Below are 23,798 nucleotides of genomic sequence, written 5' to 3' on the forward strand. Positions count from 1 at the left end.
GCTGTCAACAAAACAATGACATTATCACCCGTGTTAACAAAAACAGATAGGCAACATTGGCATTCATCTGGAGTTGGTTTAGCCTCTCCTGTTCACTATCCTTTGTTTGGTCTCCACTGACTCCTGAGAAAAATAATAAATTTTTTTAGCTGCTAAATGCTCCTCTATGTTTAACAGCCATTTGCCAACTTTGTATGTTTGTCATTTGGTGCTAGGTAGCTAGCAGTGGGATTTTGAGTTCTTTCCCTGAAAATATTTGCCTGGTATGGTAGGAAATGACAATGTGCCATAACAGAAAAGCTGTGAGACATGAAGCCAAAATATTTCCCTGGATGATGCTGGAAGAGCTTAGGGAAACTGCAGAGTCAGGTAATGAATGTCTGTGGGTTCATAAAAGCGACCCCTGTTGCATTATATTTCATCACTTCACCCAGCATTGATATAACACTGAATAACATTCAGATAAATTTTCTGGGTTGTTCCCAGCTTAAAAGATGCCAGGCTCAGCCAGTTAACTTGTTTTACTATTCTCTCTAAAGTTCTCGTTTGTGGGGTTGACATTTTATCTTTATGTCTGAGGATGTGTGTCCCCTCATTGTATTGTGTGTGTGTTAATATCAAGCATTGCAATTTTCCCACAGAATCTGTTGATTTAAACATGCCAAATTCTAAATTCTTACCTGCAAAAATAAAACACTCACTGTGGCCTTGACTGGATTAATGAGGCTTTTCAAGCTGATGATACACGTGGGAACTTTTTGAGCAATGTTGCTGGGCAATGTTGCTGGTGGCAAGTCCGACTATGTTTTGAACGGATAGCGGTGGTGCGGGGAGGGTGGCGGAGTGATGGGGGAATGGGATTACGGCAGTAATCTTTGCTCATTACCATTGACGGCAACATTGCCCTGCACCATTGCTCTAAAAGTTGTTCCGTGTATCATCAGCTTCAGGCTCCTGTGATTATTTCAGCTCCGCTAAAACAATCAGCAGGTATTTTTTCCATGGAACATGGATAATTCCACATTACAATCAGTATCACCTCTGAAGTTGTTGTCACACACAGTTTCACACTGAGAGTGAGATTATGTAGGATTCTGTATTAATGTATGGTTTATACATTAAAGTAGGCCTCATTAGCTACCTGTCAATGTCCCTTTAGACATAGGGACACTCCCTTCCCCACACAAAGCACCGCAGGCTGTCAGGCTAGAGGAATAAAGATTACCTGCCTCCAGAGGCCACCTTATTGACAAATCTCCCATGATCCACATAAAGTCTTCAAACATCCAGACGTGCACTGGGAAACTGGGAAGGGGGAGGTGTTGGAAAGAGAGGGAGGTGCTGTCCGTACTCCCCTGCCCCCTCTGTGTTTCACCCATCCTTCTTATATGAGGTGCAGGAACATTAGTGACTCATTCAGCTAATGAGACATAAAGGTGGTATGTTGTATTCTCTGCTACAGCAAGCCAAGCGTTGACTGATCACCAATCAGCACTGATCACAATCAATTTCATCAATCACTGGCAGCGATTGATGAAAGGACTTCTCCACAGATTTGTGGGATTGTTGTGTTTTCACACTGCATGCACGGCTGCCACAACGTCTCCTTTCAGTTCTTTCTTTTGTTTATCATCCTAATACCCACGAGTCAGGTCTTGCTCTTTCCTCATTTGCTAAAATGCAGCAACGAATGGAGAAATTCTGCATTATGTCTGAGTTCGTTAGAAAATAAAACATGGCAGCCCATCAAAATGCAAAGCACCCTCACTGCTGTTAAAAGCGTGAAGGTCATTCATGTTTGAACATGTCCTCTTCTTAAAGACCACCACAAAAGAAAATAGCTTTAGAAAGAGTTAAAAAGTGAAACTGCTGTCCATACTGAGTAAACGGCTCAAGAAAATACATCATCTTACATCATGAGGACCATTTGAGAGGAAGTAATCATTGTGCATATGGGCTTCTCAAAGGAAGAAAGTCACTCAAAATAAACTGATTCAAACCATTTGACACAAGTCAGTGCACATAAGTTTTAACTCAATCAAGAATTTATATGGCTATGTAAATATTTTATATAGTCACCTGATTCTTTTATAGTTTGGCAGTTTTACATCAACACTTGCAGATATTTTAAAGGTACGATAGCCATCAGCAGCCTTAAAATGAATGAAGACTCATTTTATCTTTCAGACACTGCAAATCTTTGCATAAAAGGTTTTGCCTGATGATAAGGGTGGCGTTGTTTCAATGGAGGGTTTGATAGTAGTACCACTTTCTAGCGCACTTTGTGAAGGAGTTTTGTTTGGTTAAAACAAATGCATTTTTAATGGATATTTAACGTATTATTCCTTTATCAATCCATAAAAAGCAACTCAAAACAACAACTTTTTCATTGCAGTGTTAACTGTGGCTGGATGTTGTTCTTTCTTGCTTTGTCATTTTATCTTTTTCTTTAATTTATCAATAAAACAACAATGAAAAGCATCCATACCAACATCCATTTGTTAAAGAGGTGGTATTATGCTCATTTTCAGGTTCAAAATCTTAATTAGGGGTTGTACCAGAACAGGTTTACTTTACATTTATCTGACACTTTTATCCAAAGCAACTTACAATTGTTATACATGTCAGAGGTTGCCCACCTCTGGAGCAATGAGGGGTTAAGTGTCTTGCTCAGGGACACAACGGTGGATGGGTCACAGTGGGGAATTGAACCCCGTTCTCTCACACCAAAGGCAGGCGTCCATTGCGGTGCCACCACCGTAGGAAATCTTTGTTGGGAGTTGCACATGCGCAGTTCCCTGGTAAGGACTACTTGCCAATCAGAAGCAGAGAAGGGCGGGTCGTAAGAAACAAGGTAGTGTGATCCAAATCAAGGCTTCCCCCGCAGCCACTTGCGGAGCTCCTCAACTCCTCAACTTGATCACTTCTCGTAAAACTGTCAATATTCGAAATCTACACAGCTGATTTCTCACCTCAAAACTTGGAAGTGGATTTAGTGATGAATTTCCATAGGAACACTGTAAAATATAAAACTTTCTGTTGCAGGCCTGTCTGGCGCAGGCAATGATGAAGCAGTGAATAGTGTATATTCTCTCTGACCAGTCAGCAGTCTGTCATGTTTTCACATTACATTTTAGTATCCCTCAGCTCGCTTGGAACCTCAACGGACGTGAGGTGATACAAAAAAAAGTACCAGGAAGCAGGTACAGGTACAACATTTCTACAATTGAACACCAAACAAAGGCGAGTCGTGCCAAAGGGCCTCCGCTCAGACTAGCTTGGTTTGAGGGCGTGCCTGACCCCGCTAGCGGCTTGGCAAGCTTTATGACGCGTTTTCATTGTGACGTCACAAGTAAAGGAAGTGAAGGGCTGGACTACAAGTACTACTACTGTTTTCAAGTGGTTCAGAGCAGTGATTTCTGTGGGAGATGGGAACTCCCTTTGGGCTGAACTTTGGGCTTTTTCACTTTGCAAACCTATTACATGCACAAAAAAGATATATAACTCAGTAAAGGAGAGGGGAAAAGCCAAACAGCATAATACCACCTCTTTAATAGAACTGCTCAGCATTTTGGCACTGATGAGCACATCTAAATGTTACCAATTAACACACTATTTCTTGTTTGTTTAATCTGTACAAAAACAGAAGTGTAAAAACAATCAATTGTGGTGCGACATCTCCTCACAGTAACGACCAGACCCTAGGAAATCACAAGTCAGATTTTGTTGTTACCTTTGAAGGGAGCCAGGCTAACTGTTTCACCCTGTTTCTAGTCAGTATGCTATGCTAAACTGACCAACTCCTGGTGGTAACTTCATATTTTACTGTACAGACACGAGAGTATCAATCTTCTGATCTAGCTAAAAAATCAAATAAGGGTATTTGCCAAACTTGTTCTTTAATGAATTATCAGCATTTAAAATTCCACACTTTACGTAGTATTATAGTGAGAAACCCATTCTCTATACACATATACAACATTAATCAATCATTTATTAACCATTTGTGAATTATGAATGCTTAATAAAGTCATTTTTGTCTGTGGGATTATTTCTTTAGTTGGTTTAGCAGCTACCAGGTTTTCTTGCCCCCTTACTGCTGCACGCATCTTTTAGTCTTCACCCACTGAAGGTAATAATGTCTTTGTACGTGACGTGAGATGTGTGGGTAGGATGCTGGTGCTAAGGTATCACACAGAACCGTCATCACCTTACTCCCCTGTGCCCATTTGAGTGGCACTATCTATTTCAACCTCGAAGAAATGACATTAAGATTAGCGATGGACTGCTGCTGAGTGTTTCCCTGGAAGAGAGTCATTCAGTCTATCCTGCTAGTCATGGGTGAGCACAGGGTAAATACAAGACATCATTCAAGATCTTAAGGCAGCAAAGACTGATTTTATTATGTTATGACTTTCCAGGATTGTTGTTCCATGGAGAAGAATTGGTCGGCTGAAGTTAACAGAGATATTGTTTTCTAAATCAAAGCAGAGACAGCTATGGGAACATCTCACACAGATGCCTGCTTTCACTAATCAAATGTCATCATTGATCAAAGGCATTGTCTTTTTGACTGACTGACTGAGAGAAACCTTTGGACAGATGTTGTTATCTCAGTGATTGAACTGTTTTGGATGTGTGGTATTACAGATGTGACCAACCCAAATTGTGCTTGACAGGCCATGGATGACGACAAACTGCAGCATGGTTTTTTATAGTCAGCATATCCCATTTATTTGACTCGTGCAGTGACACGAGCTTGACACACTATCTGCATTGTGTGTGATAAAGGGTTTGAACATACATCACTGAGGACTTTATCTAAAGCTGGGCTGTGCAGACGGAGCCCAATCAAAGACCAACTGGTGGCTGTAGACCTACTTTTCCATTACGTTAATTCAACTTGGTGCACACATACTGTCCACTCTGTAATCATTATTCATGTCCATCCATATTCCTGTGCATTTCTACGTCTTTCTTCCTCCCTTTGTTTATCTCAGTTCTTCTCTTGTCCATCTCACGTTGCACACTGCGGTGTTGCAGTTTGCAGATCCATCAAACAGCTTTTAAATCTACTTTAAGAGTAATGCCGGTGCCCGCACTCTTGGCTCCACCCTCTTTGCTGCACTACATTAACATGGCTAATACAAGCAATTCCAAGCCAGGCTCATAGTATGCGTGAATGCATATATGTGTATTTGCCCCTCCCTCCCTCTTCCCACCCCCTCCTCTCTACCAAAGTGCTGACTGGAGTCATTCCCCACCTGCTGGCAGTCTGCCCAGAGGCTGATATACTGTGTCACTGTACACGCATAAACAGCTATTGATCGGGCAAAAAACACCAAAATCATTCCATTATGTTGGCGTGACCGTAATTAAATATGTCCTCTAGTTCTGAGCCCGTGGGACTCATCCTGGGAACGTTTCTGGCTGGTAACTGTTAAAATATTTATGTCCCACAATGAAGTGGATAGAGTAAAATGTCCGCCTGACTGGTGTGGAGGTATGCATGATGGGCCTGTGTGTGTGTACTTGCATATGTTTTTGTGGATGTGGTGTTGTGGATCACAAGGGCAGCTGATCTATAGTGAGCTAATGCAATATAATTAGATAGCAGATCAATGGAGCAGGATCAGCAATTAATTGAAAAGCAGACAACTTTTGAGCAGACTGTACAAGACATATCACTCATCTGTATAAATCGATCTCTTTAGACGTGTGGAGAGAGCTGTGAGAGTATAAGATGTCACTGTATGTGCTGTAAGGGCAGGATCTGAACTCCTCTACACATGTGCGGATGAGACTACTCTCTAATTGACTCTTAATAAACTGGTGTTCTCTTTTACCAACAAATAGTATAATTACAGGAAGGTGAAGACATCATATTATAGGTCAAGGAGATGGAAATGTCACGTTAATTACATTGAATAATTTTCTTTCTAAATGAGTCTCGGTCTTTTCACTGAACAATATACAGTGAATGGACCTTTAACTCAGTAGATTCAGATTCCATTAGAGACAATAAGCAACTTAGTAGTTCCTTTGCTTCATATTCTAAGTGCAATTTTAGATATTGCTAAAAAGTTACAATATTTCATTAAATTCACTTGTGAATATACTCCATTTTGAACTGCATCAAATAGGATAATCTAAATGGAAATTTCATTTTCTTATTTTCCCACTAAATAACTTTTTACTGATGACTGTGCTGTCTAGCTAAAGCAGCAAAAGACATCTAAGTGAAGGTTTTGAAGCATTCCTGGAGACGTGTTTTTACATTTACATTTACTCATTTGGCAGACGCTTTTATCCAAAGCGACTTACATTTGAGGTATGGTATGTCATCATTCTGTTGTCGAAAATTTAATTTGAAATGCAGACTGGTGTTCTCACAGTGAATATAAACATATGCGTATTTGTATGTGTGAAATCGGTGTGTTTCTGTCTTGTCATGTGAATACACCAGTCTGTGCATGTTCCACCCCACGTCCTTCTGTCGCTGTGTTTGCACAGGTCGGTCTGTCCCCAAGGACCTTCCCATCATCCTGTCCGCCCTCCCCCCAGTGACATCAAATGGTGATAACAAAGTAAAACCTGGTCCACCCCCATCCTCTATTTTGAGACACACACACCTCAAGGAGAACAAAGACCATTGCTTTACCACGGACCATTATGTTGTTTGCCATTTTTGTCATTTCTGATGTATCTATATTTTTTAAATGACTGACCACATTCTGACCTTGCAGTAGCCCAAGTCCTTTGCCTCCATGATGACAGGCAGTTGAATGAAAATCAATGTATCCTTTCCAACAAATTAACTGATAACCTACAATGAAAAGGTGTTCCTGAACATTTTGGCTTACAGAGCATATCAGGAATTAGTTCAGCTCCCATTGACAGATTTCAGGAATTTACCAAAGCTCGCTATGTGTGAGAAAGGGATCTTTTTTATCTGCGTATCAGTCTATTGTCCTGGATGAAGATTTCCTGCCAATGTGACACACACTAGGTGGGAGAGGTGCAATACACCTCAATAAAATATTCAAATTTATGAGGAGGAGATACATCTCCCTTAGATAAATGCAAACTGGATGGAAAGAGCAAATAATACCACTATTTTTGATTCTTCAGGTTTTTTGGGATTATTCTCTGACCAGCGCAAACTTAGAAGAAGTTGTCTGACGGACTAGAATAGCTACTACTATACCTGTAAAACAGCAGACAATAGAGGTACATTGTACTATAGAGGGTATCTCTATTGATGACTGCAAATTCTACATAAATCATAAAATTATGTAAATTATTTGTCTCTAAAATGTTTATGTTGCGATTGGTTACAAATTGTCATTATTGATTGAGCCTTCCCGTACCCAGGCTCTGACCTTTAGCAAATTGGAGGCCACCTCTTTATCTTACCCTCACAGGAGCTGTCAGTCAGTGTGTGTGTGTGTGATAATCTTCGGACATGCTCATTGGACCGTTGTGAAGGTTAATTTGGTAGGGAAGCTATCTGAAGAGGTTTGTATTGCGGGGAACAAAGGACATTCGTGCAGTGAATTGTCTCTTACATAAAGATTTTTTTCTGTAATAGCACTATGTGGTTCAACAACAAAAAATAATGAATTATGATAACAGCAATAATAATGGTGTAATATGTGATACGGAGAATATGTGAGTGGAATCAAAATGCTTCAATAGAACTCTGTGTTTCTTGGTTTGAGTTTGTTATGTCACCTCACTGTGCTGCGCTGCCTTATTAGTTTTAGATGGGGCCTGCATTATTTAAAGTGATAGAGACACAGTGGTGCACAACATTTAGTTGTGAAGGCCCTGCAGTGCCTGGTTAGATATCTACAGACACAAAATGCGGGGGAGGGAACAAAGAGAAGCAGCAAGCACAGAGAGGGAGAGAAAGTGGAAGCTATGCAGAGAGTGAAAACAACTTCTTAATATAAAAAGACAGTTTTAAAAAAAGATCATTAAGACCATGACCACCACTCCACACATTTGGTAACAGATGTATGCATGTCCTTTGCAGATAATGAGGAGATCTCCCAGGTGTGGCAATGTGACAAACCACTTGTCCATGTATTTTTATACAGAATAGCAACGTAATCTCTGTTTAGCCCTTGAATCGCACAATCCCCAGCAGGGGTTATAGGCTACTCAAACAAACACACACACACACACACACACACACACACACACACACACACACAAACAGAAACATCTTGGTACACTGCAAAAAATATCCATTTTGGCAAGCTACATATTATTATAATGGTGCTTTATTACAACTCCACATTATTTACAGTACATCATATTTCCACTTCAGAAGAAATAGACAATACAATACAGGTTTTAAACAACTTTCAGGTTTCAAACTTCCATATTTTGTGCATACCTTGTAGGGATATATATCAATTAATTCCTTCAAGGAGATACATGGATTCTGCAAACATTGCTGCTTTTATGATATGCTTTTACAAGCCTATTTATATGGGCCAACTCAATGTTTGACCATTTGAGTTTTTGCCTTTGTGAACGCATTCGCATTTGTTTGATTCAGAAATCAGACCTTTAGGTGTGAACCTGCTCTTTGACCAAATATGGAATAAATCACTCCTTTTGTTATTTTCGTCGCCATCTTGACTATAAGGGACCCGGGATGGACAATTGAATGATCTTCAACTCTGGGGAGAGGGAGGGATGGGTTTTATTTTCTGTAGCGTGTTAAAACAAAATGTTCTAAATAAAAAACATATCTAGCATGCCAAATATCTGGAAGAGTCGGTCAACTCGACATCCACATCCAGCCAATGAGAGCAGGCACCTCCAGCTCTCTCTGTAGCTCAGACTCACACAATCCCTGCTATCTGCGTCTGTTAATTCATTCATTCACCCATATTGTTTTGTCTTTATAATTGCTATCTTTATAATAACAAACAACAGCTGTTTCGTGGTTTGGACACCAGCGTCAGGTGACACAGCCATTGTCAGCTTGTGTAGTGTGTGAACCCCTGTCACCTATCAGTCACACAGTGCGAACGCCACAACGACTTCAAGACTGAACAGCATGGCGATTTGCCGACACTTAAAATCATTGTAGTCTGCACGAGCCTTAACACAAACACTGGAAACTGGGACAGAGCTGGCCAGGCTCTGTCAAAAGATAACAAAATCCTCCTACTAGCCCCTCTGAAACTCACTAATTAGCATATTATTTTCTTGTTTGTTGAATTTGTACAAAAATACTGGCTGTAGCTTCATTTTTATTGTACAGACAGGAAAGTAGTAGGCCGATTTTCTCATCAAACTTTCAAGAAAGCAAATAAGCATAGTTCCAAAAATGCCTATTCGGTTATATGTGTAACTGAGATAATATTTTAAGTTTCAGTTTTGATGGCTGAACTAACAGACTAAAAGACTTGTTTGGACAGATGCTGTTTGCAGTGTAACTCAAAATGACCTCAAACGTATTCATGGTGACTGCAGCAGCTGCCTTAGATAATTTAATGCCTTGCTTAAGGGCACTTTGACCAAGTAAAGAGTGTTTTTCATATACTCACCCCCAGGGGCGGCTTGTTCATTAGGGCGACCGGGCGACGCACCGCCAAGCTGTGAAAGGCAAAGAGATTTTTCTCACACTTTCTACCACACTGTTAGTTAGCTGTGACTGTTTTTGACAGACAGTTTGTCTCTGAATATCGCTGTCCAATCAGCGTCAAGTCGTGTTACGTGGACTCTTTTGGTGCGATTTCAGTCTGGTTGTTATATTAAATCGCCCAGATCTCTCTCATAGACTTTCATGTATAGGCAGTTTTTTTCGAGCTGCGGCCGCAGCAATGCAATCTCTATGGGTTCCAGGAGGGCTCGCACTAACGTGTTTACATCATGCGCCCAGCAGCAGAGCTATGCTTCTGCTACCAGAAAACGACTTGGTAGTCCTCCAGCTTGTTGCTCTCACTACGACCAGTTGCTGTACAAAATGTACATTCAGGCTGAAAATTCAACTGTGGTGTCGGGAGATGCAGCGACTTTTCCAGCGGTGAGTAAGACACAGTATAAATAATACATGTAATTTGTTAAGCTATTAGGAGAGGAAAAGTCCGCTAGCCACTAACGTTAGGCTAATTTATGCTCAGTAAAATGCCATAGGCTAAGCTAATAATCTTGATGAGGTTAGTTGTTATTATTAAGCCGAATTTAAAAATAATAAGAAGAAATAGGAAAGCAACACAGAAAATAAACCAAAAATAATAGAATATACTTTTTATATTTTCCCTTACACGCCTTGATGTTTATGAGTAAATACAGAGTGAGAATGGGAGAACAGCACATAGCTCGTTACTGTGTGATTATAGAGTACAGGAGATCAGTGGATACTTTAATACAGCCCACACCCCTAATAATACTGTGTATCTACAGGATAACAAGTGGATTTTTTACTACTCTTTGCTTACCTTATTAGTCTTGTGTAATGTGTGTAACTTAACGAACTAAAACTTAAACTGTAACTTAAAGAATGAAAATAAATACTGTGCTCCTCTGTACCCCATTAAACATTTAAGAACAGCTATGTTTGATCCACCAGCATTTGTGATATTATTACATAACTGTAGCCTATTACTTGAGACGGGTCCCTTAGCTGCAACGCAAGATTAACTGTAAATAATTTTATTCATTGCACATCATCAGCCCAGTGCCACTGTGCTTTATTCTGGATTTATTGTTCCTAAATAAAAGGTTTGTCACAGCTAAATCAGATGATTGTGAGAGTCATTCTTTTTTTCATTATTGCTAAAGTAGTTGCCTTTACATCCAAAGGTCTAAAGATCTGTTGATCTTAACTGTGGACTGTTCATTCATTGTAGACATTGACAATGAACTTCAGGATGTAGCTGTTCACAAATACTGTACAGTATGTAGCCTAAGGAACAATCCTTGTCTTATAGCAGACTAAGACCATTGAACTGGTCACCTTAGCCATCATCGCAACAATTGCCACCCCTGAGAGATTTGGCAGGAGCCGCCACTGCTCACCCCAGATTTTCCCTGTTCTGGGGGTTTTGAACAAGCTTGCTTCAATGCGGCTGCCACCACCCATCCATAAGGCCAGCAGAGCCAACAACTGCGTGCAGGATCCAGCTCCACTTAGTTCAGTATTGAATAATGCAGGCTCCCCCAATTTCATCCCCCCAAACTGAGACCTCCAGTGCCACAGCTCTGCCTTCACACCCATTATTCCGCTCGGATGGGCAAAAGGCACTAAAACGCATTCATGTACGCATTGCGCACATACACACACACAAGTGCACCATTGCACGCACACACCATAGGCCAAAAAAAAAAAGCCTACAGAAGACAAGGAATGACAACAGGATAGAAGCAAACCACAAATATCTTGATTTTGAACCTTTGAGTGCGTTATGGTAACCTAAAGATAGATATCAGGGCATTTGGTGGCAACTTAGCCTAACATACATATTTCCATGTAAGTTTTGTGATACAAATATTTATATTGCGTGTTTGTCTGTATTTTGAAATAAAGTACACCTTTAAGAACTATATTCAAGAAACACAATGCCGCTCTGCTTCATTGCTTCACCTCAGTTAGATTTTAACTGGCTAAAGATGCAATTCTGTTGCTAATGGCTACTAAATCCTCACCTCTCTTTCCCCTTTTGGCTAACTTCTTACATCATTGCCGGAAATCTGATTTACTGTCAGCTCTCTTGATCTGCTGTTTCATCACTTTATCGCTCACATGTTTCACGCCTTCCCTTACACCTGCCTCTCAACGGTATATGTCACCTCTCACATTCACAATCTCATTTAAGCAACTCTCCTTTGCCTCTCTCTCAACAACACGTCGACTGAGTTTAAGGTACCATCCTTTTTGTCTTGTTACCACTCGCCATGCACAGCAGCACCCCTCCTGTTGCCAAAACCAAACCCTCATGCCACACACTGCTTTCCCTCTCCACCCTCCTTCTAGTCTTTTCTCTCCCTTCATCTTTTCCTCACTCTCTCCCTCCCTCTTTGCTTCTCTTAGGGCATTTTCTACCTCTTCGGAGAGTCGCAGCTCATGAATTATTTACTTGCGCATTTCAGTGCTGTTCTTCCTGCTCAAAGATAGACGGGCAGTGTTTTCTGAAAGACTTGTGTTACCTTTAAATGTGCACGTAAACGTCACAGACCGTCTGCTTCACACGCTCACTCTCTGGCCGACTGCTGGGTGCTCCTGCCTGGCAAAACAATAACACCATCATAAGAAACTCAGGACAGACAGACACAGCAGCCCAGGGAAGAATCATTTGAGTGTTAAATTTAAAGAAAATGTAGAAGAGGTGTAGTTGTCATCTTCTGAACAATTTATGGCATTGTCCTAAAATCTTATCATATCAAGCATCTTATTTCAAGCAATCAGCAGATACAGCTGAACTGCACCATTTCCCCCAGCTGGAAAAAAGCTACCCGACGGGTGCACGCACTGAAGCCAAACATAAAAACACTGACAGCGACTACAAAACTGCCACGCCCCACTCTGCGCTTCCAGGACTACATCACTCTCTGTTGCCTCACACATAAACACACACACTTCCCTACAAAGTAACGCTTCTTTTATCAATATATATATTTTTGGATTTACAGCATGCTGCATATTTCTCAGGAGGGTGAAAAGAATAATTAAAATTAAAATAAATTTTAAAATAAAAATCCAACCTGTGAAATGTTTATCTGAATGAGCTCTACACAGTATCGACAAAACCTGCTCTTCTTTTCTTTAGATGTTGTTTGGTGCCACCAGTATAAATTAGCACATCTGCCATAAACCTTCCCTCCTATCTCATCAGCTGACATTTTTACAAGCACATAAGCACAAGAGCTTGAGGGGACATCCATAACAAGACATCTTCTCCTGATAAGAATTAACCATGTAAACACTTTTAATCAGTGATGGATTTCAGTGGAATCAGCACTTTACTGGTTAGTACAATGACATAAGCATGACAAGAGTGTGTTATTGCCCTGCAGAGAAATGGATTTTAGGGGTTTAAGTGTATATGAAGCAATCTTTTTCTTTGAAGGTCCCTGTATGCTCCAACAAAGCTGTCTCTGCTGGGTGAGGCCACACCCTGCTGCCTCCTGACAGAGACAGAGAGAGAGAGAGAGAGAGAGAGATTGGGGGTTGGTAGTCTTTCAGCTTTCTCACACTATGGAGGAGCATGGAGTCATCACTGAGGTGTGAAAGGAGGATTTGACTCTCCCATTTCATTACTAGTGTCAAGAGCAATCGAGCAGCTTTACATAAACTGAATATAAGAGTACGCACACATCAAACTACAGCAATAGTAAAATACAAAAGGTTAGAGAAGTGGGTTTTGTGACAGTGGTCAGTTTAAATCCCAAAAGCATATGGCAAAAGTGGACAAGAGGAACGAGTAACAGTAACTCTAGAAGAAATTGCTGCGAGGTACTGGTGCAGCAGAGGGGGGAATCTATAGGTACAAAGTAATAGTGTGAATAAGGTTGGGTCTGAAAAAGGGTGTGCCTTGTTTGTGTGAAGGTGAAAAATAAAATGAATATTTAACAAAAATACCAGATTTTTGGGTGCAAACTGCCTGTAATTACCACTCATTTCAACATCTAATATGTTAGAGAGGAGGAGCGCCTCTTCATATTAAATTGCTTGAGTATATAGTGACATCTAGATTGGCTTAATGTGAGTAGAAGAAATCAAAAGGAAAATGTAATAACAGTATTTACTGTGAAGATCGGTCCCTTACAGTGTGTAAAAGACGGCCCTGTATTGTGTAAGCAGTATTATAATGTTGGAAGATCCAGGTGGCACTGAATGCATATTGCATGAGCTTATGTGCAAATGTAACTAGCAGCTACAGCCATCAGACAATTATAGGGCAGTAATAAATACAATATTTCCTGGTATAATATAAAGTATGAAGTGCCAGTACCTCAAAATGTCCCTTGAGTATATTATTTAATTTAATTTTTGTAGTCTCTTTTCACTTACAGAGTTCAGTCCTCCAATACCAGCTGACTGCTGCAAGTAATCATTCAGTTTTATTTCAGATCAATGTCAACACTGGTGAGCTGCCATGAAACATTAAAGCAACCAGAGGACATTGCTTTCTCCTTTATATTTTTTTATTCTACAATTTCAAAATAAAAGCAATTCAACACAAAAGTGAAGTGATTCCATACAAATACAGTAGCACACATAACCCTTTATGGTGGTGCAGGTGCTGGACATTGCAATCATTCAGCACAGCTGGCTGGAAACAGCTACAGGAACACTTATAGATCTTAAATCAGTAACCTTTAGTCTGACACATGTGCTTCAGCCCTGATCATATATACTAGGTAAGAGAGAAGGTGAATACTACAAGAGCAGCTATCCCAACCATTTATAGTATGTTGCTGATTTTAGTGTTATACCACATCCAATGGCATTGCCATTCAGCAGATGACACCAAAGGGAAGCATATATCCTTACTCCCTAATTAGCAGCGTTACAATGAACCTGCACAGATGACGCCCTGAGTTGTGTGATGTTAACGTGTGTGTCTCCTACACCCACCCACCCACCAACCAACCAACCCCACCCAATCTGTCCTCCACACAGAGCAACGCCAGCGCAATGTTAAACAATGCCCTGCTGCTTCTGCTGTGAACCCTTCTTTTGTCCTAGCCTGCAAATAAAAGTCTGCATTTTAAACCTGCCTTTTATATAAAAAAAGAAATAACATAGATTATTGGGTATGTTATTAATACATGTATATAATTAATATTATTGTATGTAAAAAAATTAATATTAAAGGTGTTAGAGGAAAGACAGATCTTAAGCAAGCTACTGTATAGCCAAGACTTAATGATATCTCTGCCAGTGAGTGTAAACATGGCTCCTATTTGAAAATCAAATCAAACAAAATGCTATTAAGTTGTGATTTTATTCTGACAGTCTCCTAGAGATGGAAAGAGATGACCCGAAAGATGCGCAGTCAGCGGTATATGAGTGTGCCAATGACAGGAAGTTCAGAGATGGAAGACAGCGTGTTACCCTGTATAGGCTGAATTCCAGCCTCAGCAAAATGCAAAGTGAATACTGCTGATACTTGTATGCTCTGTTTGTCTCTCCTGTGTTTATCCTCTCTGCTACAGGTTGCATATAAAATTGTGCATAAACTACATTTAATTGATCAAGCGTTTATCAAGACCATGCTATTTAGTAAAACATGTATGTTCCTCACCATATTGCACCACACATTGTCTGACATTAAGGATTTATGAACATAGTGCATTTTTTTTAACAGTGGAGCAAAGAAGGATCATTAACAATCAAAACAAAAAACAAAAAATAGCCATAGTTCACTGGTTTCAGCCTCTCAAATGTAAATATTTTCAGGTTTACTTACTCTTCTACAATAGTAATTGATTATCTTTGGGGTTTTGACTATTGGTTGGACATAACAAGATGTATGAAGGTGTCATTATGGGCACTGGGAGCATGTGGTGGTGTATTTTTAATTTGCAGACTTTTTATAGACAAAGCCAGTAATTTATTAATTAAGAAGGAAATGATTGCCGATGAATTGCCAATGAAAATAGTTGTTCATTGGAGCTCGGTTTTTCTTTACATTTCATCCATCGCACTGGCAAGACACCGGACAAGGAGTTATTAAGGCTCGGACACTCATGACTGGGCAGGGGTTGTGTGGAACCCAAGTGCCACCATCTGGTACAAAAAGGTACTCATCTAATTATGAATAATACGCAATCCAGTTTAAAGCACAAACGCGCGCGCGCGCACACACACACCGTTATGTATAAACACAACTCCTTTACTTCTTACATAACAATAATAGTCTCATTACTGCTCAAATTCCTACAGTTTATCTGAGCATTAAGACAATTAAAATGACAGCAGGTGCGATATCGTTGCATGGTAAATATGCAAATAGCCAATTTGAGGACTGCTGGAGCAAAGTTTAACCTGTTCGTCATAAAATTATGAGTAAGAAATTTAGATTTAGTCCAATTTACTGCTGCACCAGCAGACCCGTTTCACTTTTTCTGGTGCCGAGGGGGGCGGGACTTCTGCTCTACACAGGACGACGCTGCAACAATGAGCACCAATCAGGTGACCCGATCTTGCACGGTTAACGTTTTCCGTTTTTAAATCTCGCACATGCGCATTTCATTGTGAAAATGGCGGCCGTACAAGGTGGTATGGCCGACACGTACGAAGAAAAAGATATTAAAACGGAACCATCAAACGATGGCTGTGGAAATAATAATGCAAACGACGGCAGGGCGCCCCCCGGCAGAGACTCCACGTCCCCCGGCTCCAGTGCTCCGGCTGGGAGTAACAAAACTCCGGCGGCAGCCCCAGAGGATCAGCAGACGCTGCTGGCAGTCCTGCAGTTCCTCAGGAAGAACAAACTGACCGAGTCCGTCGAAATTTTGCGTCGTGAAGCGGGGTTACCGGAGGATTCCCTGGACCTGAAGGGGGGCGACTCCTCCGCGACAAGCTCGGCTGGTGCTGCGGGCACTGTGGCCGTAGAAGGCGCGGACGCGAGCGCTCTTCTCAGCCGGGTGACCGGCTCGTCCTCCGCTACAGCCCCGCCGCCGACCAAAGGTACAACCCGGCTCCTGTTGTTAATGTGTGAAACACTGTTGCGCGGCGATCCCAAGCGTTTCCTGTGGATATAACATCACATACTACGCAATTATTTCCTCCATGGATAATTACCACGTTTACGACAATAGTTACTACAGTTGTGTAGTAACTATTTGTTGATTTGACTCCTCTGAGAGTCTCAACAAGAGTTTTAAAAAACTTTCACAAAAGTAGTGTGCGTTGCAGGGATGTTTGGGTTGTATCGTACTGGCACTGGTCATTCATTGTACAGTTTGTGATGTGTTTACTTTTGCTTTAGGGAAGGTTTTTGAAGCGATATCATTAGCCAGAAATGTCCCACTCATATAATAGCTACCAGTATGCCCAACCGTTTAAGTGGAGACTAATTGCAAATGAAGATATAAATTGTATTTGTCATGCCTGTCCCATCACATGCATACCAGAATCAATTCAAGAAAGTCTGACAAAGTAGTTTTTCCAGGCATCCTACCACATCTCTACCACAGACAGACATCAACAGAGTTTTCTCTACTGTCATGGAGTTAGCTGTAAAAAGACATGTTGCTTTTATTCCTTTTCTAAAGGACAAAAAAATTGCCTTATACATTTCTTAAAAAATAATTTTGTATTAATACAATATTGTGTATAAAAGCTGTACAAATAGAATACGCTTCTGACTTCTTCTTCAGCAGCTCCTGGCGAGGATCAGCCAGACGTCAACGTGGTGCTGTCAGCTTACAGTCAGCAGGGAGACCCCGCACTGTATGGGGTTTACTACAGTGGCCTGAAGAGGTTCATAGAGTCGGTTTTGGACTGTCACCGAGCAGAACTGTCCCAGGTCTTCTACCCACTGTTTGTCCACATGTATCTGGAGCTGGTGTACAACAATCACGAAAATGAGGCCAAGGTTTTCTTTGAAAAGTGAGTTTCTTTGACATACTGTATCTCAATCCATCTACAAACAGTTCACTTGATTTTGTTTTTGGTAACATTAAATCCCGCACACTTGAATAACCCTACCTCTTTTGTTCCTCTCCGTCTCAGGTTCAGTGGGGACCAAGAGTGCTACTACGAAGAGGACTTGCGTATTTTGTCCAGCCTGACCAAGAAGGAGCACATGAGAGGCAATGAGACCCTGCTGGACTTCCGCACCAGCAAGTTTGTGCTGCGGATCTCGCGTGACTCTTACCAGCTGCTGAAGAGGCACCTGCAGGAGCGTCAGAACAACCAGATCTGGAATATCATCCAAGAGCACCTCTACATTGACATCTTTGATGGCATGCCGCGCAGCAAGAGCCAAATTGATGCCATGTCTGGCAGCTTGGCGGGAGAGGCCAAGCGAGAGGCCAATAAGGCTAAGGTTGGATTTATACGCCGACACACATGTGATAGGATCTGTGTTTTCATTTTCTCCCTGAGCTTTTTTGTTAAGTTAATGACATATCCTTGTTTATTATCATTCAATTAGGTTTATTATGGACTGCTGAAGGAACCAGAAATTGAGCTGCCTCTTGATGATGAGGACGAGGAGGCAGAGAATGAGGAGGGTAAACCCAAGAAGAAGAAACCCAAAAAGGACAGCATGGGCTCCAAGAGCAAGAAGCAGGATCCTAATGCACCTTCACAGACTAGGTAGATACTAATTTAATATTTAATTTGAATGCAATGATTTACCCACACAGTACAAGACAGTTGATGGTGTACTTCAGTGACAGTCAACATTGTCCTTGTTGTTTAGGATACCTCTTCCAGAACTAAAGGACTCAGACAAGCTGGACAAGATCATGTACATGAAAGAGTCCACCAAGAGGATCCGCCTGGGACCAGATAACCTCCCCTCCATCTGCTTCTACTCTTTTCTCAACGCCTACCAGGTAAATAACTCTTCAACCGCAGCAATTCACAGTATGTCTAACTGGTTTACACATATAAGCTAGTGGTTGAGACCGGACCATTAATTGTAAACTGCAGTAGAATAATTTCTAATTATTCTCACACCTTTGCCCTCCTGCAGGGTCTGACTGCAGTGGACTTCACAGATGACTCCAGCCTGATTGCAGGAGGCTTTGCAGACTCTACAGTGCGCGTGTGGAGTGTCACACCAAAAAAGCTCCGCAAAGTCAAGTCTGCAGCAGGTACAGTGTATGATAGTTCATGACAACCTCGCTTGATGTTGTTCAGACTTACTATAACATGAATCTTTTTCCCCCTCTTCTTCTTCTTCCTCTCTCTCTCTCTCAAGACTTGAATCTGATCGACAAAGAGTCAGACGACGTGCTGGAGAGGATCATGGACGAGAAGACGGCCAGCGAGTCAAAGATTCTCTATGGACACAGTGGCCCAGTGTATGGCATCAGCTTTAGCCCAGACAGGTATAAATCATTTCAGTGTTCATTTTTATGGCTAACGTCATAAAGTCAGGATGAGCACTCAAGTGCATTTAGCCCAGGAGAAACATTTCCTTTCTTTTTCATTCATGACAGATATTGAGAAAACAGTAACAGTTTAAACATGTGTATGGACAAAATTATATATATTTAATTTGGATAATTATGGCAAGTAGAAGAGGGATTTTCTTTATGTGCATTTAAACATGACCTTCTCTTTTTGCCTTTCAGAAACTACTTGTTGTCAAGTTCTGAAGATGGGACAATCAGACTGTGGAGTCTCCTAACATTTACTTGTCTGGTGGGCTACAAAGGCCACAACTACCCAGTGTGGGACACCCAGTTTTCCCCGCATGGGTACTATTTCATTTCAGGGGGACATGACAGAGTTGCCCGGTGAGAAACTGCAGAACTCAACTGATTAGTGTGTGAAATAATACTTTCATACACAGAGTCCTTCTGTATTCTTCTGTAACGCAGAGGAAAACGTGCCGTCGATACACGGCATCTCTGTCTACAGATGTCTGTTATTGGTCTAAGTTGTGTTTTCTCCAACAGTCTCTGGGCGACAGATCACTACCAGCCCCTGCGGATGTTTTCTGGTCACCTAGCCGATGTCACTTGCACCCGCTTCCACCCAAACTCCAATTATGTCGTAACAGGGTCGTCTGATCGCACCATCCGGCTCTGGGATGTCCTGAACGGAAACTGCGTCCGCATCTTCACCGGTCACAAGGTCAGACAAGTCACTGGTGACGTGCTTTTTATATCCAGTATAAATATATAATTTGTTGTCCACAGTAATGAAATTAGGCATTTACAAACTTTTAACTTCAAAATAATCAGATTTTAGAAAGTATCATTAGTTACATTTAGTTTGGTATATGCAGAGTAGGGTATTCAGTTAGTATTCTGACATGATGCATCAGACATCAGTAAATATTGGGATCTCTAGTGATAACTTAGGCATCCGGAAACTAATAGCAAAGAAGCATGCCAATTTTACACAAATACACCGACTATACATGCTTGCGTTTACTTAGAGCAAGTAAAACTGATGGATTCTATGAAGCAAGACAGTTCAGAGAATTTTCTGTACACCCACAGAGTTAAAGATGCTGAAAATCTTCAGATTTGTACCGCAGAATTGACTGTTGCAGAGACAACCACTGAGCCAGTCTTTTAACTTTTATTTCCAGGGTCCTATCCACGCACTGGCTTTCTCTCCCAATGGGAAGTTCTTGGCTTCAGGGGCCACCGATGGCAGAGTTCTTCTGTGGGACATTGGTCACGGACTGATGATCGCAGAGCTTAAAGGCCACACAGATACCATCTACTCCCTCAAGTTCAGCAGAGACGGCGAGATCCTTGCCTCCGGTCGGTGACCAACAACATCTGAGTTTTTTTTATCACATATAAAAAAAACTTTATGTAAACAGGCAAAGTCCCATTGAGACACAGTCTCTTTTACAAGGGAGTCCTGTATAGCACAAGTAAAACACAATTTTTCAACCATGAGTTGAAAAACAATACTAGGGATGCACTGAACCTTTTTATTCATTTATTTTACCTTTTTTTTTTTGCCATTGCATAAATTAAATAGTCAAAATGTGCCATAGGATTTGGAGTGATAATGGTGCGTGGGTCTGAGTCCCAAGGGGGTCCGGTTAAGTAAATGACATGTGTCCATTTACTTTTAATGTACACATGTAATATGTTTTATACTTTGTGAATAATCCAATTAATCTTATTTCCTTACTGTATAGACACCTTATTTTGAAAACCAGACGTTGTCGTACCCAATTTGATAAATAATGTTGTATGTGGTTCTCGTATCGCGTAACATGAAGACTTCATAGCCTGTCTTCAGGTAGGACTCTCATACTGCAACACTTGTCTTTGTAAAAAGAGAAAATGACAGGATAAAGTCGCTAACCTGCCTGTCAGCTCGCTCTGGTCAGTTTCAGTGGATTTACCATAAAGGACTGAATACGTGTGCACTCCAGTTTAGGTGCGGCTAGCTTAATCTCCTCAGAAACGAGTGACAGACACTCAAAGCGGGTCAGACCGTTTGTTGCCTTTTCGAAGAAGTCCGCCACAGATGGAGTGGATGTGCTAGGAGACAATTCAGCAGAACAGTGTCTGAAAATGGCGATTTGTGTGTCTTTCTCTGACACTTAAATGCTTCCACTCTGCCAACATGTCAACGTAAAATTTGTTTGGTCTTTTGACGTATTAGCCTGAACACCGAAAATGCTTTTTTTTGTTGCAATTTTCGGCCTTTCAATTTCGGTGGCCGAACAATCGGGGCATCCCTGAATTACGTTAGTTAAAATACAATTTTACACAAAATATTTATATAGACAAACAAAATGCAATGAGTTAAATATGTAAACAAACAAAATTAAGACTAAATGTAGAGATCTAACTACCGTTAATTAAAAACAAGTGCATATGTGCGTTAGAATCAGTGGAGTATTAATATAACTGTTAAACTGAATGTACTTGTAGCCACATCTGCTATACTTAAAATCTGATTTAGAGAATGATGAAGTATAAAGACCCTATACAGTAGTGACAATGTTGTCTTTCCCCCCCCCCCTAGGCTCCATGGACAACACTGTTCGTCTGTGGGATGCTATGAAAGCATTTGATGATTTAGAGACTGATGATTTCACAGCAGCTACAGGACACATCCATCTACAAGATAACTCCCAGGAACTTCTGCTGGGCACCTACATGTCTAAATCCACACCTGTAGTACACCTTCACTTCACCCGCAGGAACCTGCTGCTGGCTGCCGGGGCCTATAATCCATGAGACATTACTGAATTGTGAGAAAATCTATAGAAACTTGAAACTTCTCCACAAGTAATTTAAGAGGTTTTGGTGCAGTGAGAACAAAACTATATTATCAACAAATCACCTGAACATCTAGCTGTGAATGATAAAAAAAATTAGCCAACTCCTGTTATGGCCTTCAGTCTGACAGGTTCAGGTCCTAAATCAAACTGATCTCCTCACCTGAGAAGAGTGCCATTGTTGATTAGTTTGTTTTGTGTTTTTTTAAATCACTGCCATCAGTACAGCTTTGTTCAAACACGTGGCTGACATTTATGTATCATAGTCTTTTATACTGGTGTACACTGTAAATAAATGAAACATGTTTTCTATGTTTGGGACATAAATGTTCTTTATTGTTAATATCAGGAAACCAAACAGTCATATTTTATTACATGCACATCCAGCTGCCTTCTCCATTCCCAGCTGTTAGAAATGATGGTCAAAATGGACACCTATAAGGAGACAATAAGGACCTTGAGTTAACTGAATGGAGCACTACTTTGCTAAAGTACAGTGAATGTGGAAACTAATAGGATGGAGAGACTTTAATGCACTTACATTATCACTTGTCTGTGACAGCAGCCTGTTTCTTGGGCTTCAATTTGAAGAAAAGAGCAATGGCTGCAATGCTGGCATATGTGGCCAAAACACACTAGAGAGGGAGAAAAAAAAAAAAAGCATGATAAGAAATTCACGGATGCACGACAGTTTAACTGTCGAGTGTGAAAGTGCAGTTTTATGGTTAAATTGCACAAAACTCACATTCCTCCTTCCTGTGATTGTGTATGCATTGAAGTACTTAGCAATCCCAGTGAACTGGTGCTGCGTGCCGGCGTCATGTCCTCCCATGATGGATTGTTAATGGTCCTACCACAAGGAGAATAAAACGTGGTTAATGAGAGAGTTCATTTTTGACCTTGGGAACATCATGTGTGACGAGAAACTCTGGAGCTTAAACTCTTCTATGGTAGTAACTTGAAGAGTGTCTGGATTTAAGACTATTGGTTGGAAAAACAAAGACATCTGAAGACGTCACCTTGGACTTGGCAAACTGATGGATATTTTTCATTTTAAAGACCACATATCGAGAAATAATCAGCAAGGTACAGGGAAATAATAATAATGAAAAATATTACAACCTATTCTGAATTAGTACTAGTCACAGAACAGTACTTAATTTTACGCTGTTTTCACAGGAGGAGTGTGGGGAAAAGTAGTAAAATAATACTTAAAGAAGCTCTTCAGAATTTCCGTATTTTATTTTAGCCAGCAACACAAAAAACTACATAGGATATTACATAGGATAAGTGTGTAGTGTGTAGTATTAGTGTGCAGGTTAATGGAGCTTGGCATGCTAAGTTACCTCAATAAAATCTAAGATGACAAGCTTCAGCGCAATAACGTTAAGTTACCCCAACATTATGTCTTGCTGACAGGTAAGCACTCTTAAAATTTAGTAACGTTGTGGTTGACAAATACACTAATAGTGGGCATTTCATACACACTGACTTTCATCGGTCAGATCCCGCATTAGCTTCTTAGCTAGCACACTCTATAGTAAGTCTATAGTAAGTTAACGTTAGCTTGCTAGGCTAGCCTGCTAGCTAGTTTAATTTTCAGACCGTTAGCTAAATAGTACATTGTCACAGAGAAGTTTTAAAGATAACACGGATAGTACTCGACATTGCTGAAATCAACGTGAATGTGCTAATTCGTTTCTAAATGTCTTACCTTTAACACACGACCCCTATGGAAACAGTATGAGACAAGTGTCCTTCAGCAGAGGCCGCGATGCTATACTCACACGGAAATCCCGCCTACTCTTCGCATCACAAAAGTGTGACAGTATTGGTCCAAAAAAACGTCATTCAAAGTTAGGGTCTCAAACGACCGCTTTAATGGCT

At 40.8% G+C, this 23,798-nt stretch overlaps 2 protein-coding genes across 3 annotated transcripts; one reads left to right on the plus strand and one right to left on the minus strand.

Moving 5' to 3' along the window:
- Positions 1–16,215: 16,215 nt before the first annotated feature.
- On the plus strand, positions 16,216–22,230 carry taf5 (TAF5 RNA polymerase II, TATA box binding protein (TBP)-associated factor). 2 transcript variants are annotated; one of them, XM_038714201.1, is made up of 11 exons: positions 16,216–16,660; positions 17,353–17,584; positions 17,708–18,023; positions 18,132–18,295; positions 18,402–18,537; positions 18,678–18,798; positions 18,906–19,035; positions 19,282–19,446; positions 19,609–19,786; positions 20,250–20,427; positions 21,656–22,230. In XM_038714201.1, the coding sequence occupies exons 1-11, from the start codon at positions 16,231–16,233 to the stop codon at positions 21,868–21,870; spliced, it is 2,265 nt and encodes a 754-aa protein (XP_038570129.1). In that variant the 5' UTR covers positions 16,216–16,230; the 3' UTR covers positions 21,871–22,230. The 2 variants fall into 2 exon arrangements, with proteins under 2 accessions (XP_038570129.1, XP_038570130.1); XM_038714202.1 differs by having other exon boundaries at positions 17,356–17,584.
- On the minus strand, positions 22,226–23,740 carry atp5md (ATP synthase membrane subunit k). The gene is made up of 4 exons (XM_038714203.1): positions 23,626–23,740; positions 22,657–22,761; positions 22,453–22,546; positions 22,226–22,346 (listed from the first exon to the last, which is right to left on the minus strand). The coding sequence occupies exons 2-3, from the start codon at positions 22,741–22,743 to the stop codon at positions 22,457–22,459; spliced, it is 177 nt and encodes a 58-aa protein (XP_038570131.1). The 5' UTR covers positions 22,744–22,761; positions 23,626–23,740; the 3' UTR covers positions 22,226–22,346; positions 22,453–22,456.
- Between the last annotated feature and the right edge of the window lie 58 nt (positions 23,741–23,798).

The sequence above is a fragment of the Micropterus salmoides genome, unplaced genomic scaffold, assembly GCF_014851395.1.
Source record: "Micropterus salmoides isolate LMB-PRFRI ecotype aquatic unplaced genomic scaffold, ASM1485139v1 Ms_hic_scaffold_12, whole genome shotgun sequence".
Taxonomy (NCBI): Eukaryota; Metazoa; Chordata; class Actinopteri; order Centrarchiformes; family Centrarchidae; genus Micropterus; species Micropterus salmoides.